The sequence below is a fragment of the Poecilia latipinna genome, unplaced genomic scaffold, assembly GCF_001443285.1.
Source record: "Poecilia latipinna isolate Pla-1442-1.1 unplaced genomic scaffold, P_latipinna-1.0 Scaffold415, whole genome shotgun sequence".
Lineage (NCBI taxonomy): Eukaryota > Metazoa > Chordata > Actinopteri > Cyprinodontiformes > Poeciliidae > Poecilia > Poecilia latipinna.
In genome coordinates, this window is record NW_015113031.1 from 299,429 (window position 1) to 315,308 (window position 15,880).

Here is a 15,880-nt window from a genome sequence, read left to right on the forward strand (position 1 = left end):
CATGTAAAGCATTGGTTTAAAACAGGACAAATGAGAAGTAATTGTTTTAAAATAGAATATAATAGATATATAATTTATTATTCCACAGTGAAGAAATTCAGGTGTCACACTAGTTAAAGGTAAAGTCACATGAAGGTAAAAAAACCCCCACATAAACATAAAGAAAAGAGAGAAGAGACTGTTCACTACTGTTCACTAAAGGTACATTTACCAAAAACATTATTTCTTCTCTATTTACTTCTTCTCTAAAAATGGTTTTGAGACATTTCATTGCTATTAAGATAGACCTTCCAATCCTAAAATTGTGTGTTTGTTTGTATTAACATGTAACTACGCTCTAGTTTGTAGACGGTGTTATTCCGGTGACAGGGGTGCTCTTGTTGTGTTGTTTCCTGCCCACCTGGCGGACAGACAGTCGGTCCGGATCCAGGCTGTGCTGGAGGAGGAGGCGGAGGAAGAGAAGGCGGACTTGTCTCTCCGTGTTTTCCCGCAGACCGCGGCCCAGCTGAGGTGACTGGCAGGACTTGTTTACTGGTGGAGAGGCTCGCAGAAAGAGAGACGGAAACGGGGAACCTGAGGGGGAGCGAGCTCCAAACGCAACGGGAATCCAAGTTTTTCCACTTGCCCCCGTATTTTTGAGTCTTTTTACTCGGATTTACCTCCTATTTTGTGGACTCTCTGACACGGGATACTCATTTAGTGTGTTTGTGCCCTTTTTAAAATTATCTCCAACTCTACCGCCGACGCCGAAACCTCGTTTGTTTTGAATTAGCCAGCTAACGTTAGCTACCCCCCCTCCATCGTTGAGAAGGGAAAAAAAAAGCATCGGAGCGGCGTGGTGGAGACTTTTCTCACTTCACAGGGCTAAACAAGGACATTTTTCTGTCTTGTTTTCCTCCACCTCAGTCTTCAAGGTTTCTGATTAAAAAGGTGACTCGTCTGCTCCGTTTCCCCCCAGTTTGGTGTTTTTTTATGGGTGTTATTCGTTTGCGGCGCGGTGGTCAGCGGGGGTGAAGGAGTTCAGAGGAAGGTCGTAGTGTTGGGGAGAGAGAGAGAGAGAGAAGGGGGAAAACTGCACGTTTTTTCTGCTGGGAGTTTCCTGGGATGTACCTCCATTGGTCTTAAAACTGGAGAAGACGAGAAGGAAGAAGCTGCAGCGGTGATCCTGAAGACTTTTAATTTCAGCTGGAAAATACTCCCTGTTATCTCAGTGGAAGATACACACGACAGTGGACCTAATTAGGGCACCTCCAAACTAAGGGATCATTTAAAAATTTCCTGTATTTATTGGAGCATCAACATCAAACAGATGAACGGGGACTGTCGCCTTCACTTATGGAAAATGATTTTCACTCGCACATGTCTTACCAGAACCCAAGATCACATAATTTAGTTGTCTCTTTACGCATATATACCAGGGCGCACATCAAAAACTTGCCTGAGGAGGAAAAATAACTTGATATTTGCTCTAATATAAACATTCCCCCCCTCCTCTGAGGATTGGAGTTTCATAAACACCATCAGAGGGAGAGAGAGCACAACTTCAATCAAAATGAGGTGGTTGACGCTGAAACTGCGAGCACAATTGGTGTTTTTCATCCTCTGTACCTGTGTTATATGCCAGTGTGGGCTAATAAACGGTGAAAGTAAGTATAATAATAATTATTATTACTAATATAATTCAAAGCTATGTCGCAGGTGTCATTGTGAATTGTTTTTTTTTTTTTGTAAACACAAATGTTTAAAACCTTGCTTTGTTTTTCAGAGAAACCTAACGGTGTGAATATTCAGAGATAAATTTAACATAACCCCTTTTAGTACCACTGAATAAATTATTTTGTTTTTCTTTTCTTGTCACGAGACCCTCGCCTACGGTTTCGCGCATGCCCAGACTCTTCGCACGTCTCTAATTGTTGCAGCTCGTTCATTTCAACTGCTGCGGCTGCGTAATAATAATTGATAATCTCCCGTTATGCTGTGGAGGATTGTTATGCGAACACCCCGCCCCCCCCTCCTCAGTCACCCCCAGCCGCCCCGGGTGTGTTTTCGGCGGCCTGAGCTCGTAGCTCCGACCCCAGGGTCGGATTAGTCGCTGCTGCTGGACCAGGGTGGTCTGCGGCAGCGAGCCCAAACTGGGAACAGCAGGATTGATTAGTAGCCCCGTGAGCAGCAGCGAGGCCTCTCATGGCGACGACGCTAGACATCGTTGGATAGGGCAGGGCATTGTGCCATACACTCAAAACGACACTCCTTTATATTTGTTTTATATAGGACCTATTATTCTTTACTTTTTAAATATGCTTAAAATGTGTATGAACTTCCCAAATTATTTATACCTCTGGCAGATTTTAGTTTTGAAATATTTTCATTCAGCTAATGATTGCTGCTGGTGATAGAACAGTGTAACAATGTTTGTTTATATGCCGTTTTATTACAAATTCTATATTGAAAGTTGTATTTATACCTTTCTCTATTTTCAGTGGAAAAAGCCAACTTTACATGTTCCCACTGGCATTTTGATTGGCTGTCCTTGGTGATAACTTCCAAGTTTTTGAGTTTGGAAAGCCTCCTTGTCATCACCCTAATCTTTAGCTCAACTATATAGCAGATTCTGTCAGATTCAAGCGGGGACACTGTCTAAATCGCTCCATAATGCCAATATTACTTCCAGTTAGAAGAATCACATTGGTAAAATGAAACTGAACTTTCATCCTTTTCAGTTTTGATACCACACATCTGTCATTCTCTGTTGCAGAGATAGACTGCAACAGGATCAACTTCAGAAAATAATGGTCAATTTGACAAGATGTTTAGTCACACAACAAAACATTTTTAAAGTTTGAAGCACTTGTGTTGTGCACATAAATCAGAACACAGGAACAGAGTTTAATTTCTATTTGCAAAATAATAAACTAATCATTAATTCACTTGCAGTGAAAAGAAAATTCATTGTTTTGCATCAGGAGTGTGCGATAATAAGTCTTATACATTTTGACCAGCTGGTTGTGTTTTCTGTCTCCGATTTCTGCAGGTTTTGTAGATTTGTAGTAACCGAGATGATGAAGCTCATGGGAGTGATGATGAAAGTCAAGGATGATAAAAATGATATTTTGGTAATGTCATCATCAACCTTTGAGCATTCCTGTCTAAAATTTTATCGGTGGCTGAAAGGATTTTTATTCTAGATCGCCGAAATGTTCATTTTGATCAACTAAAAATGAAACTGCATTTAAAGGGCCTTTGCATTTTATGCCAAATGAGCTTTCCATAGAGCCACACACATGCGGCTTTGCTGCAGCTTGAATGTAAACAAATTATCCACAGACACTAAGAAGTCTCTTCATAGGTGGTGGATTAACCCTCGCTGCTCTTTACCTCCAGATCATGGTGCAGTAAAGGCTTCTTCCTCTCTGGAGGACGTCTCTGCTGTGTGTTGTTGTTTTTATTAATGAGCCGAGGTTTTACAGAAATGATCTAACAGAGCACAAATTAAACAGCCCTCTGTTAAGCGTCAGCGACGGAGTGAGATAATAGTCCCATTTCAGATTGCTTAATGACCTTGTTTTAGAAAATTCAGGGTGAAAATTTTCAGCTGCTCAGATCTAACACAGGAATCAGAAATATGAGTTATTGCCACATGAGGAAACTAATTTTTTTTTTTCCCTTCACTTTTGTGACATAATGTATAATCACATGAAAGTGATCCCCTTCGGGTTTTTGTGTGTGTAAATTTAAAGTTAAGTTGTTCAGACTGAATTTTTGAGTGTTTGGAGATTAATAAACATTTTCATTGTTTGTCAGGGGTTTAACCTTTGCCCTACATTATGTCTCCTTGGGAGATTTGCTTTTAGTGTTGTCGGACGATGTGTTGCACAAGTCTGCAAAGTGTCTCAGAACATGAGCTCATAGCAGAGCAGTGAGCAGGCAAATCACCTTAAAGAAGCTGCTCATTATGAACCAGTTGCCTCTCCTTGTCCTTAGTGTTGCAGCGGCAGGACTTGGTTGTGTTCCAGTAGAGTGGCTCTCAGTGGTTTGAGAGGAAGTGATCTGACTACTATTCACAGGTCATGTCTGCAGACAGAATGGAGGCCAGTGAAGGGGGTGTCTCAGACACACAGCTCTTTCCTTTTTGCTGTTTTTCTTTTTTCTTCCTCCCTCCTGCTCGGCGTCTCTCAGAGAGTGGGGTATATCTCATTGGCTGTTCATGAGTACTCTGGGAAGTGCCCATATTTGGATCTCAAGATGTTTGCAGCAAACGTGGGGGTGGGGACAACAAGCAAAATACCTAAAATATTTCATTCTGAATCCACATGCAGGGCAGCGGTCATGATGTGCCGACTGCACTTCCAGAAGGCCTCATAAGAAACGCTCCTTGTCACGGCTTCTTGATGAGCGTGCACAAGCTATCGAAGTCATACTTATCAGTGAGATGTTTTCTGAAGCAACTGCTGAATTGTCTATTAGTCTAACTTCTGAAAAACAATTTTGTCAACTTGAAGTTTCCCCCCCCCCCCCCCCGCCCTCTTTTTGCTCCTTAAAGGCCTGTGAGCTCAGGTATTTCAGGAGTGCATATGCATAGGTACATGCTTTCCATACATTCTTGTCCATTATTCCTACACTGTGAATAAAATGTCTAGAGCAGCTTGTTTTATTCGAGAGAAGTGGCGCAAATCAAAAGACCCGGACTCTAAGAGCTGCCCTCCGTTTGTGTTTGTCTGTAGCCTGTTTGGATTCACAGGCACTCTTCACTGAAGTGCACATTGGCATTTTCCGACAATGCTGTGCATGTTGTGGAATGCCTTTGAAGTGGCCCACCATGTAGGTGTGTGTGTGTGTGTGTGTGTGTGTGTGTTGCTTTGCACCCTGGCCTCTGTGTGCTTTCTGCAGGATCTCATCTCTCAGCTTCTGACTGTCGCATTTCTGCACAGTGCAAGTTTTGTGTGTATCCAGATGAGGGGGCCATGCATGAGAACAATGTGTATAAGGCATTTGAGTTCAAGAGTGGGCACCCCAAGTGGGCCCCATGGAACCCACCATAGATCCAGTTCATCAGACAGAGAAATAGTTTTAGAAGAGGACGACGGTGGTAACTGAGGTGAAGGATGTCACGATGCGAAGCAAAGCTGCTTGTACTCCGCTAAACCCATTGATTTATTTAAGAGCATCTCAAAAAGGATTGGTGATAACTCTCTGAAAGCCACGAACCAGATAGATCTTAGGACAAAGATGTGATATTTACAGTCTGCCTATGAATTAAGTGTTTTTTTATGGGACAAAGTGAAATTCTGTCATAAGCTGCAGCCAGGTGAATGAATTGACCTAGAATTATATCTACAATAATATTTGTAGATCTGTCTCAATAACCAATTTTGGTTGACGATTAATTGTCCCAGTGGTTATTGCGATAAAAAATAATATTGTTGTTTTGAGACTATTTTCAAGAATTATGTTGATGATAGTATAATAATGCAAATTTGCCCTCTCAAAGACCAATAAAGTTTGATTTAGCAAAGAAGACTGAAATATATTTTATACATCCAAAATAAAACACAACCAACAACCAAACACACACACACAACCAAATCCGTAAATAAAATGGATCATGAGTTTTCTGTAAATTGCCCTTCAAAATGATTGACCATCAGAATGGAAATGATCAAGCTCGTTTTAATTTATCATTTAATTAATTGATTAATTGCTTATTGTGACAACCTTAAATGTTGTCACAACATTTAAGGTTGTGACAACATTTAAGTGGGACGAGCTCATCCCACTTCCAACATGGGGAAGTGGGATGAGCTCGACTTTTCTCGACAATCTCAGTATTTTCTTTTCCTCTATCATTGAAATGATGATAGAGACACGATGGTTTACTCAAAGTATTACCTGATGATGACCCTGAGGCTTCATAAATGAGGCTCCATATTGGGATAGACGCCTCCTCCTTTGCCATATTGTTTGATAAGTCAAACGCTGAAGCTTCTCCACTTTGACACAAGATGTCAGAGAAATGCATTTCCACCAGCTTTATCTGCTGGATATACAGTCTGAGTTAAACATTACACATCATATCTTCTACTGTAAGACTGGGAAGGTTGTTCAACTCCAGTTAAATGAGCTACAGAGGCTTATCTTAGAACTTCTCCTGTTCACTGAATGATAAGCGAAATGTAAGAATTTTAAATAACAGTCAAGCAGCTTCTGCAAAAGCACAAGCGGTCGGTGACGGTGATGTTTTTGGATGTAAAGCGTGAAATGTAGCCATCGTTGTTCTCCGGCCTGGAACACAGTCCTGCGACGGACTGAAATAGATTCGCAGTGATGGTTATTTCTCTTTCCTGTGATGCCGTCTCCTTCGACTCTCATTCTTCGATAGAGGAGTGAGACTGTTTATCTAAAACTCTGCTCACTGCACAGAAATGTGCTGGAGTGAGGAGGGGGATGGATGGGGAGTGGGAGACACAAAGAAACACAGACTGTGCTGTTACGCCATGCTGCAACAATCTGATTTAACAGTTTGCGTCTGGCTTATTTAAACCAGGCATCAGTTTTGTTTTGTGCAGTTTTGCTCTTGATAATGTAGGTAAAAGTCATAGAGTAAAACAAATGTTTCTTTGGAGATTTCAAAAGATTCATGTAGAAAGGGGTTTTTGCATTTTAGTTTAACCTTTACTAAAAAAAAAAAAACAGCCTTGTGGAAAAAAAAAACAATTCCCCCCAATAAATCTGTAATAAGATCTAATTTCTTTGGTTTAAAGGAGAAAAATACATTTCTACTTCTAAAATTATGACTTACTTTTTATATGTGTAACAGTTTTAGTAGTTTGTGATTTATAGAGTAGAAGAAAACACACCTAGCATCTGCTAAACGTAGCATTTAAAATGTTCAGTTGCAGGACGGTGGATTTATAACATTTTAATTAAAATGTCAGCTTTAAACAATTATAAAAGCAATGCAGAAAAGTTTCTATAGAATTATTTTGACCAGATTCTGCTTATTCTTGGAAGATGAACTAACTCACAGTGGGATATAATCTAGTGAGTCCATGGTTTTCATGATGAACTGCAGGACGTTTTCCAGCCTATAGCACAGATTTTCATATTGAAACAGGAACAGAGAGACAGTATCGGTCGCTGCAACTGCGAATCAGTTTTGGTGTCGAGACTCGCTGAGGTGACGCTCTGGTCTCCTACATGCAGGGTTTTATTTAGACGCCTTTCTGGTGTGGAAGAAACATTAGCTTCATTAGAAACATGGAACTCAGATGAACATGAATAAAAAGCAATTTCACCTTTGGCAGAAATGAAATCAGATCTGAAAGATCTCTACTCTTGGTTCTTGGTTCATTTTAAATGTAAAATGTTTCCAAAACAAGTTTTAATGTTCAGGATTGTCTAGGACTTAAAGTATGATGGGAAATGTTAAAGCCTAACTATTCACCGGCAACCAGCTGATTTTTAAATTAGTATCAAGAAAAGGAATTAATTTACCATTCGAAGTGTTGTTTTTTTTTTTTTTTTTTTTTTTTTTTTTTTTTTATATCAGGGCTTCTTGATTTTTATGTAGATATGTCCTAATAAGTACAACAGGGTTCCTACCCCATCTGTTTTCCAAATCTAGCAAGTATGGAAAAAAGAGAATATGGAAAAAATATTTAGATTTGCAAATCTAAATATTTGCCTAAAAGTCCTTTTTGTCGTCTTTCTTTCTTTTCCTGCTGTCTTTCTTTTTTTTGAGTCTTTTTTCCTTTTTTATTTATTTTTATTCCTTTTGTTCCATTTTTTTTTCAGTTTTTCCTACCTTCCTTGTCCCCTTTCATCCTTCCTTTCTTTCCTCCCTCATGTCTTCTTTGTTTCTGTTCTTTGATGTGTATCTAAATTTATGGTGAACTTCAGGGTTTTATTTTCTTAAATGTTTGTAAAGGATAAAAACTGTTTCCCATTTCTACATGAGAAAAGCGAAGGAGCCCTGATCCTATGGTTCTTAAATAGTGTTTGTAGATCTTTTCCGAATTAATGAAGACGTTTGTCCCTCGTGGGACTCTTTGAGTGCAGACTCTGGTGGTCGAAGCTTGTGAAAACTCTGCAGGAATTTGAGGCTGTCTCTTTGAGAAGTCAACATGTCCGTCTTTGTCTGAAACTGATCCATAACCCTTCCCTCTCGGGGTCGTCTTTCTGACTGCGCCCGGCCTTGTTCATGCAAGCACACGCGTACGTAAGGTCTCATCTTAAAAGAAAGCCTGTTATTCACTAAAACACGTCAACGCTTGTTAATTTCAAGCAAATAATATTGGATTTACTAAATCATTTTTTACATAGCAAAGATGATCGACTGTCTTCATCTTGCTGCTTCCCCTGCTGAGTCAAATTCAGAGGATTTCCACATTTTTAACATACCGGCTCTTGCGCTGCGCTGTGCAAAGGACAGATGCCTTCTTTGTATCCGTATCATGTGTTGGAGTGTGAGAGGGCAGCGGGTGCATGTGTGGTGTACAGTGGGCTCGAGAGGCCGTCCGGCTAAACCTGATGGGTTACATTTATTTTAGGGACAGTCATATGACTGAGAAGTGGCCATTTGACACAGTGCCCAGTGAGGCTCTCTGCAGTTAATTACCTGCACACAAACAGAGTCGTAATTCTTGCCGTCTGTCCTAAGGAGGCACAGATTCAGCTACGATAAAAAAACAAACAAACAAACAAACAAATAAATAAATAATGCTTACAGTTAATAATCGACATTAAATCCACCTCCGGTTGAGAAATAAATACGTTCTCACTAATAGCCGTGTTTCTGCTGAACGGCTATTTTTAGAGGGACGTTATTACTTTTGATTCAAAAACAGAAAAACGTAATTTAATCCAACTCTGCTCATATAGCAGAACATTGATTATTAAAGTTATGATAATGTTATGTGTGACGTTGGTTCGATTGATAGTCTTAAAGATTTCTTTGCAGAGTAACATGAAGTTCAAAAGCTGGTATTCTAACTATCAGACATGCAGTTTGCAACTCAAACTGTAGTTTTAAAAACATTTTTTATTCATAAGAGTGATAGAAGGATATCAACACCATGGCTACATTTTTCCAGCCAGAAACATCTAAAAGAAAGAAGAAAAAAAATCTTGATTTTAAACCCTAGAAAGTAATATAACTTTAATTGTTTTGATGCCATTATTTTCCATGCCTTATACTCCAGAGAAACAAAACGTATATAAAAATACTGGCAGTAGTCAGTATTTTTTATATATTTTTAGTTATACTAACTAACAATAGTTAGTATATTTTATGTGCTAACTAATGGGGGAGCAAAGGCTATTAAAATAAACAGCACACTTTTAATTATTTAAAAAAAAAAATAGACCTGCTAGAGAAAACATGGAAATTACTTCTTAAATCTCAGTTGAAATGTATTCTGAAATAGGGTTAGTCTTTGAAATTTGATTGAAGTTGTAGTGAATTAGAGTTCCAAATGTATTTATTTACTTTCCTTACTAAATATTACATGTGTTTCCTAGAATGTGCTTCAGTGTTTGTTATGGTTCACATTAACGCAGCTGTATGAGTTCAAGCTCAGGCATTATGGGACATCTGCAGTAGTGTTTGGGTAATTCTATGGAGTTGTTAAGTTTGAAACAAGATTCATCACCTTTTGGTAACATCAGTGACATTTTTATTATTATTTTTTTTGTCTCCTTGCTGAATATTACTGACAACTGTAATTTGCATGTGTAAAAGACACCAAAACAGGCTGCAGCGTAGGCGCCCTCGTCCTCCTGAATTTGGATCTAGAGAAGCACAGGAGCATATAAGTGATCTTTTTGCCTGAAAGTCACACAGGTCTGTTTTTCTTTTCGGATTTATTTAATGAAGCGATATTTAGCTGAGGTTTCTTTGCTTGCTCCAGAAGCTTCCTTGCTCCCTGCGCCCCTCCTGGGTCCACGCCTCACAAGTGTTTTCTTGTTTTTCTGTCCCTTCTATGCTGGAGCTCCAACTCTTTGTGTATCCTTCTCCCTCCCTCCGTGTGCCGTTGCGTTCAAGGGTAAACGAGTTCACTGTCAGCCGCTGCGATGTTTTCCTTTCACACAGCAGATGCGCACAGCCTGCAGACGCAGACTCGTCCTCCCCACACATACACGCACACACACACACACCCACACACACACACACACACACACACACACACACACACACACACAGGTGCGCACCTGCTAATCTGGCCTTTATGGTGTGGGAAAACCTCCTTCGTTCAACGTTTCCACTCCTCTCTCTCTCTCTCTTTCTCTCTCTCTCCTGCTTGTTTTTGTTTCATCCTGTCTTATTAGAGTCTAAGTGATGCTGAACATTTCCACCTGCACGTCCTGAACAACAGCCCCTGGTCACATGGCCTTCTCTGATTATGTTTGACAGGGCTCTCTGTTTTTGTCCTGATAGACCAGCCTGAGACGGATTACTATGGTGACAGGAGCTGTGCCGACAGTAGACTAACATCCCCTGTTTGACGACTCCTTGTTTCTACTGCCGAGATCGGTGTTTACTGTGAACAGATTCTAATCTGTCTTTAAATTTCTTCTTTTTGCCTCATTAGAATATTTGACTTTACAACCTTGATTCATGTTGGACCTGTACCAATCAGTCCTTTCACCCAGACTGCAGTCTGTTTGCTGTTGATTAGATTCAGATTTCATTATGAGGCTAACTGTACTAGCAGAGCTCTGAGTTGTTGTTTTTACTGTCATCTGTTTTGATGCAATCAGTGAATCTCTCTCTGTCCTTCGTTAGACTTCTGACCTCCAGATTTTTAGGTCAGGAAAAGGGTCTCAGACAAAAGGAAGGTGGCCCAGTTTACTATATAAAAGTGAAATCACAAAAAACATGTATAGTAAAATTTAAAAAAAATACTTTGTTTTGTAACAGATATTTTCAGTTGAAGAAGAAATACATTTGAAAATGTCATCCTATAGAAATTACAAAAAGTGTCTTTTTCAGCTTTTCTGGAGAGTCAAATATGAACCGGTCTTGAACTGCAGTCAGGGGCCACCCAAAATCATCCCAAGGGGCAAGCATTGCTGAGCATTTTATTACCATGGTGAAACATGGAAGTAGAAGCATCGTGATGTGTGAGTGCTTTTTCTCTAAAGACAGAAGAGCTAGTCAGAGGCGTTTGGATGATCGATTGTTACCATTTAACATTCAAGTATGTGCACATTATTTTTCCAGTAAGGACAATTGTTTCTTTTTTTTAATATCTGCACCATGAAAGCCAGGACAGTTTGTCGGCATATACTCAAGTGCATTTGCTGGTTCAATCAATAAAATCATTTAAGTTTTTTAACATTATGTGCTTTATAAGGAGCTTCCGTTCAAAGCTGCGTTACCTAAAGATGGTAGAAACAACAGGGCTTCCGGCCCTGATTTTGTGGCTGTAAAACTGATAATGTTTTATGAAAGCGTTTGCCGGAAGTCGGTGTCTTTTGGTAAACAGCTGCTATATGTTCCAGTTCTGAAAATGATTAGCAGAGATCAAAGTCCCAGTGCTGGCATGGAAAAATAATTCGGACCGGAAGATTTGAAAAATTGAAGAGCTCAGTAGCGTGGTGGTCACGTGAGGTGTGTTAAAGATTAAAACGACGCTGAGCAATATTTCAAATAAACAGCATGGAAGGGTTGAACTTAATTTATTCCTCTGGTGATGGGATCTTTTGTTGCACACTTGTATGTTTTCCTAACTCATGTTAAATTCATAGTAATCGGTGTGATTTCACAAACATACAGTATTCAGCTTTGATAGATTTCGGCCATGCTGGGATGTGTAGTTGAGAAGAAAATGCTTTTGTCTTGTAATGGCACTCTTTAGTCCAGACAAATAAAGAATAATGCAGATGTTTTTTTCACAACCAGAACTTGTTGGAGCCTTTTGGCACCATCCTGAGTCTTGTTTTGTCATCAGTTCAGCTCCACATTTTCTCCAATTGATATCACCTTGTTGTGGTTTGGTTTCTGTATAAGGCTGTTGGGATTCTGCACCCTGCTCCTGACTGATACATCTGAACATGATATCTTTTTGATCCCTTTCATTCAAACCTCTTTACAAACAGTGGCTTCAGCTAAAGGTTGATCAGATACACCACATTGTAACTGAGGTTGGGTGTGGAACCAAAAGCGTCAATCAAAATGTGCTTACGTGAAGTATTAGTTTAAGGGCGGGGGCCCTTGAGATCCACTGTCAGGACCCCTGAAGGGCTCTCTATAGTTTTAGGAGTGAAAGAACAAATGTAATCTGTCTCTAATGTGTCTAATGAACAATTAGGTGGTACATTTGTTGACTGGGGAAAAAAAAAATAAAACCAGACAAATGGGTACAAATTAGAGTAAAGGGTCATGATGGTGAGACATTGTGAGAAAGGACATGGACTTGACGCTCCTGCAGCTGTTTATGAGCCCACATCAAGTGTTCCCTAATTCTATTATAGTTAAATGGATCCCATATTGAATTATGCCTTGCTGTTAAATGGCAGCATAATAAATGAAAGTCATTTTACAATACCACTGTGGCCACAGACCTCCCACTCCAGGGACCTGACTGTCAGACGTTACACTGAGGAATTTTATTGGCCGGTCAACGTTTGCATGTAACATCATCCATCCAGACTTGTGGATATGTTATACGGTATTCCATTTTATTTCAAACGTGTTTGTCCGTGACTCATTGATTGATTGGAGCTCCATTGATCATCGCGCCACTTCCGCTTGTTGTCGATGTGGATGAAGTGAACGTGAACGATGCAGATTTCTTGGCCTGCCTGTGGGTTGGAGAATGAGTTGTTGAAGCTGTAACAGGCCTGGGCAGTGGAAAAGGTAAAGGGAGGGAGAGATGTGGAAAGAAGGAAGGAGAGAGGCAGAGTTGGTGTGTGTGTGTGTGGTTTTCCTACAGCAGCCAGTGAGAGCCGGTGGTCTCACGGTGCAGACAAACGGGCCATTAAACTGACCTGACCCTCGGCTCTCCATCCCCTCGACTTCCGTCATGCTGTTTGCTCCCGTGCTTCTTTACTTTCTCCTGTGAAATTCTACCTGAGCCCCTTCCCACCCCGTTCCCCCCGACCATCCTCCTTCCTCTTTCCTCCTCGATTTTCCATCCCCAGACGTCTCTTAATAGTTTTAATCTTTTCCACTTACACACACGGAGTTCTTCATGCAGAACGTACATGGAAAAATGTCAACTTGAACGAAATAATTTCCACTTTTCTCTGCGTCTGTTGGTTTTGGGTTCATTCTATAAGATTAGTTATGCATGGGGCAATCGTCCTTACAAAGTGACACGGGGGAACCAAAAAAAAAAACTACATTGTGGAAAAGAAGTTAAGGATATCGAGTTACTCTCTTAGAGTACAGCTTGGCGAAGAAGAAGGAAGAAGGGAACATGTACGGATGGACAGGAAGAAGCGGGCTGAGCAGAGCAGGCGCAGCTCATCCAGACTCGTGCGTAGCGCTGGTTTGTGGGTCAGAGCGTTGGTTGGAGCCGGTCCCTGCAGCTGCTGCTGTGTGGCGGCGAGTCAAGTGGGGTAATGGAGTCCCAGCCTCCTCGCTCTCAGGCCTCTACTCACCACACTGCGCTCCGCTCGCTAACGTGGAAAGATGAAAAGTAACATCACATGTCTTTGGGATTACTCACTCTGTGTCTGTGGTTGTGTCTGCTGTGCTGTTTAGCCTCAGAGCCGCCCGGCCTGCTGTTGATTACCTGCTGCTGTTTCCCAGCCACCACTCCCCGCGCCCCACCTGCCCCCCAGCCTTGTTTTTAGCACCACCTGGTTTAGCTGTTGTCATAGGCGTGGCTTGAATTTTTCAGATTCTTCTTTCTACTTGGTGGGACTGATGTTTTTCCAGCTGTCCTTTAGGATATTTTGCTGCAGTTCTTTTGACTTTAATAGCTCGTTAAAACAGAATTTAAGCCAACGAGGGGAGATAACTCAAACATGCATGGTAATAAAATGTGCGCATTCAGTAAATATCTTTGCATCTTTTGCTTAGATGTGTCTTTTTCAAAAGCCACATTTTTGCATCAGTTTTTGAAGAAGCTGAGTAGTGCAGAAAATCAGGATATGTTGAAACTACAGTAAGTGAGACAATGCTGCAAGTTGCTGGGTAAAACGTAAAATATGTCATTAAGGTCTTGATTCCAGGTTTGTTCCTCAACCAAACTTCGCCGCATGATTTAATTTGTGCTGCAAGATTAGGAACAAAGTGGGATGTTTTATTTACCTACCTATGGTTATATCAAGGGAATTAGGTTTTCCTGTTGTTGATTGCTCTGAGCTCTGTTTAAAAAAGTAAAGATTAATCTATACTTTTCCTTGTTACTAGCTTACTGTCTGATTTCATGCTAGCAGCACATGTAGCGTTAGCCTTTAAGCTGTTGAATTGTTTTTTTTTTTCTAATGACGTTGAAGGTGAAAGTCAGTTGGCCCAAAATAACAGGAAATAATGTAAAGTTATCAAGGAATATTCTATAATTAAATAACATTTTAGTATTTGACTATTGTTTTTATTCTTGGAAGTAAAGAAAACTAAACTCGAACATGAAGATGTGATTTGAAATGAAATCTTTAACCCAGCGTTCCTCCGTCATGGCCGTGTTCAGCGCAGTGTTGGCATACCATGGTTTCCTGCCTCACTCTCTGTTTATAGCCACACTCTTAAACCCACCCATCGGTCCGCAACGCAACATTCAGCACTTTTACTCCGAAACATTGTTGTTGTTTTCTTTAAAGTCTTGTTTCTCACTTCCTTGCACACCTGTCGTTCCTCCTCTCGTGCCCCCTCATCGGCACCTTAAGGCCTTGAGTCCAAGGTCGAGCTCGGCTTGTCGGAGCTAGAATACGGTGAGTCATTGTTTTTATAAACATGCAGCAGTGACACAAGACCTTTCCTTTTCCCCTTGCCTCTTTTTCATCGCCCTCTTGTCTGTACTTGTGTCTCCCCTCTCCTTACCGTCTGCCCCCCTCCTGCCCCTCCATTGCGGTGCCAGAAGGTGGGGAGAGGGAGGCGAGCCAAAGTCACCAGAGCGATCTGATTTGGGTTCCTCTTCTTGCTCAGCGAGCCACCTGACGGCTCAGGCGGGCTTTGCGTGCTGCTCCTTCCTAGCTGCTCCAATCTGCCACCAGCTGGCCCTTTGCCACAGCTGTAACTGGACCCGGTGTTGTATAAAAATAGGCTGGGTCATCTTGGTTTGCCATGCTCCTCAATGGGAGACTGAGGCAATGGAGGAACAGGTGCTCCGGCCCACACGCTCCTCCCCTCCACCGCTATCTGATGTCTTCAGTCGCCTCGGTGATTGTGTCTTTATGTTGTTTTATAAATACTGTGGAAAAGTTGTAGACTTCTTTTCAGTCAGCTGGCTGTCATTGTGCAGCAACGGGTAGGGGAGGGGCAGTGTTACTTTGTGCTTTATACAGCTAGAGCAGTGGTGTCCAAACGTTTTGTCCTAGGGGCCAAAACCGGCAAATTTAAACTAGTGGGGTGCCACAAAATTCATTAAATTAAAAATGCCAAAATTTGTTTCCTCAAAATTTTTTGTCAAATCTTTTTTTTTTGTGGTCGATTGCTTTTCTTTTTTGGCCAAATTTTGACCGTTTTTCACTTGATGCAAAATCATTTCAAGGGTCACAATTTCCCTCCTGCGCCAATGTTTGGACACCCCTGAGGTAGAGAAAACCCCTGGTTTGAAGGACAGAGGACACGGCAGTGTAGGAACAGCAAAATGGAACATTTTGAAACCAAAACTTCTCCAAGCGTCTCCATAATTTTCACCTTCCATTCTGCTTTGAGCTTATTGTAACGCTAGCTAAGGCTAGGCGCCTGACTACGGCCAAATATAACAAATGG

General features: G+C 41.0%; 1 protein-coding gene across 1 annotated transcript in view; it reads left to right on the forward strand.

The window, feature by feature from the left end:
* Positions 1 to 260: 260 nt before the first annotated feature.
* The window catches only part of LOC106950675 (insulin receptor-like), a 35,063-nt gene continuing 19,443 nt past the window's right edge, over positions 261 to 15,880 (forward strand). Inside the window, exon 1 of the mRNA XM_015037685.1 lies at positions 261 to 1,646. Within this exon, the coding sequence (XP_014893171.1) occupies positions 1,553 to 1,646 (94 nt within the window). The 5' untranslated portion in view covers positions 261 to 1,552. The remainder of the gene's footprint in view (positions 1,647 to 15,880) is intronic.